The following is a 1,949-nucleotide window of genomic DNA, read 5'->3' on the forward strand; positions in this document are numbered from 1 at the left end:
TATCATGTGTTTGGACATAATGGTTAAGAGCAGAGGCCTTAGAGTCTGACTGCCTGAGTGTAAATTCAGACCCCAATATTTATTAGTTGTGTTAACTTTGAGCAAGCTATTTAACCCACCTATGCCTGGTCTGTAAAATAGTAAACCACCTCATAGCTTTATGTGGAGATGAAATGATTCATCACCGTAAAGTGCTTACAACTGTGCCTGGCAAGGGCTCAACAGTGTGTTTGATATTCTACTAAATAGCTTTGTTCCTCCACAGGGCCTGAGAAACAGTAAGGGCCTCAAATAAATTACTATGGTGCCCACCATAACCACTGACCAGAATTCAGTCTACAGGATGAGAGCAGAGACAAATGTAAACAAATACTCACATACAAGATTCTGAAATGTCCTAATAGCCTTTCTAACCCTAAAATAGCACTGACTTCCATGGCTAGAGTGAAAACAAACAGTTCCTTATTTCCCTTTTCTGTGGTCTCAGCACATCTTTTGCTGTCGACTCACACCCAGCTGCAGTCCATCTGAACCTCGGCCTGCCCTCCTACATCTCTCAGGTTATCTCCCCGCACCTGAACACGTCATACACAGAATCCTTCCCCCCGAACACGCGTCCAGCACCCTTATTTTGTCCTTATGGTTAGAGTTGTAGCCACTTTAGTTCGCTTATTCACGTAATCTCCTGAGATGGAGTCACTGCCCCCATTTTACAAAGAAATTGAAGCTCACAGAGGAAAAGTGTGCTGGACTCAAAAGCACTTTTGCCAGAACCGGGCCTCGGTCCGCGTGTACTGATCAGCAAAGTGAGCTGACCAGCTTGCGACTCCCACCTTTCCCCTCCTGCTCCTACTCCCCTCCAGCCTCTCCAGGACAACCTGCGGAGCTGGGACCAGACTCCGACGCGATACCACAACAGGCTTCAGACCTCAGCGCCCCGCTCAAGCCAGGCTCACGTACCTGAGGTAGCAGCCGCCATCTCGCGTCGCCTCAGCTGCACCAAGCCCCCAGCGCCATTCCACTCCCTCCTTTGACCTGTCTTTCTAATTCGAATTTCCCGGTGTTCCGCCCCCTCTCCTAGGCTCCACCAATCACGGCGGCTCACCGCCGGAAGTCCCTGCTGCGGATTGCAACTATCCGCCCTCTAGGGCTCGCTCCCGAGTCCTGATAGAAAAAGGTTCCGCTGGCGGAGGACACTTACGCGCACGCTGGACGCTGCTGCCGTTGACGTCGGAGACCGAGCTGCGGCGCAAACTCCGAAGCCCGACGCAAACTCCGAAGCCCGACGCGTTGGCGACAGTGGCCGTTGAGGGGAGCTGCTGAGCGCCGTTTAGTTTGAGTTTACTGCAGCATTTTCGCCTCATTGTTTTCCCCTCAAATAACTACGAATTTTGGTACGAATCAAGCAGACAGTCAACTAAGGCACTTGATCAATTTAACTAAAAATTTCCCTGAACTCGGTACAGCTTTCACTGTTTAAGTGGCAGAAATGTGATTATATGAATAAGGAAGACGTTGCGTGGAAACGAGATAATAATAAAAAGACTGGTAGCGATCTTCACTTTCCACAATTTCTTGCCTCAGAAGTTTCGCGCGCCTGGGGGCGGAGTCGTTTTGTAGATTGCGGGACTTGACTTCTGCCGGTCAATGGTGCTTTAACGTCTGGTAAATTCTGTAGGTCTGGAGCACGCTGGATGCATTGTGGGCGGCCACGTTGCACTCACCTCTTGCCGAGACAGAAGCCAGATGACATATGTGCCCCCTTATGTTGCATGTCCGAGCCAAGAAGACCAGCTCGGGTTTTCTGTAGTTAGTAACTCAGCACCTAACATGTCAGAAGCGGTAAAGGTATGTTTGGTCTGTTAGTTTCACCCAAGGTCCCATGTCCTGTAGGTTCAACTCTGTTAAGTACCCTGTCCTTTCTGAAAGCTTTACTGGGGTTCTGGTAG

The 1,949-nt window shown here is 49.8% G+C and overlaps 1 protein-coding gene across 1 annotated transcript in view; it reads right to left on the reverse strand.

Moving 5' to 3' along the window:
• Positions 1-1,364, reverse strand: part of KIF22 (kinesin family member 22) — a 14,039-nt gene extending 12,675 nt beyond the window's left edge. The window contains exons 1-2 of the mRNA XM_015591218.2: positions 1,206-1,364; positions 961-1,144 (exon numbers count right to left, since the gene is read on the reverse strand). Coding sequence (XP_015446704.2) covers positions 961-1,144; positions 1,206-1,364 — 343 coding nt within the window. The remainder of the gene's footprint in view (positions 1-960; positions 1,145-1,205) is intronic.
• Between the last annotated feature and the right edge of the window lie 585 nt (positions 1,365-1,949).

Source organism: Pteropus alecto, unplaced genomic scaffold (assembly GCF_000325575.1).
Source record: "Pteropus alecto unplaced genomic scaffold, ASM32557v1 scaffold44, whole genome shotgun sequence".
Taxonomy (NCBI): domain Eukaryota; kingdom Metazoa; phylum Chordata; class Mammalia; order Chiroptera; family Pteropodidae; genus Pteropus; species Pteropus alecto.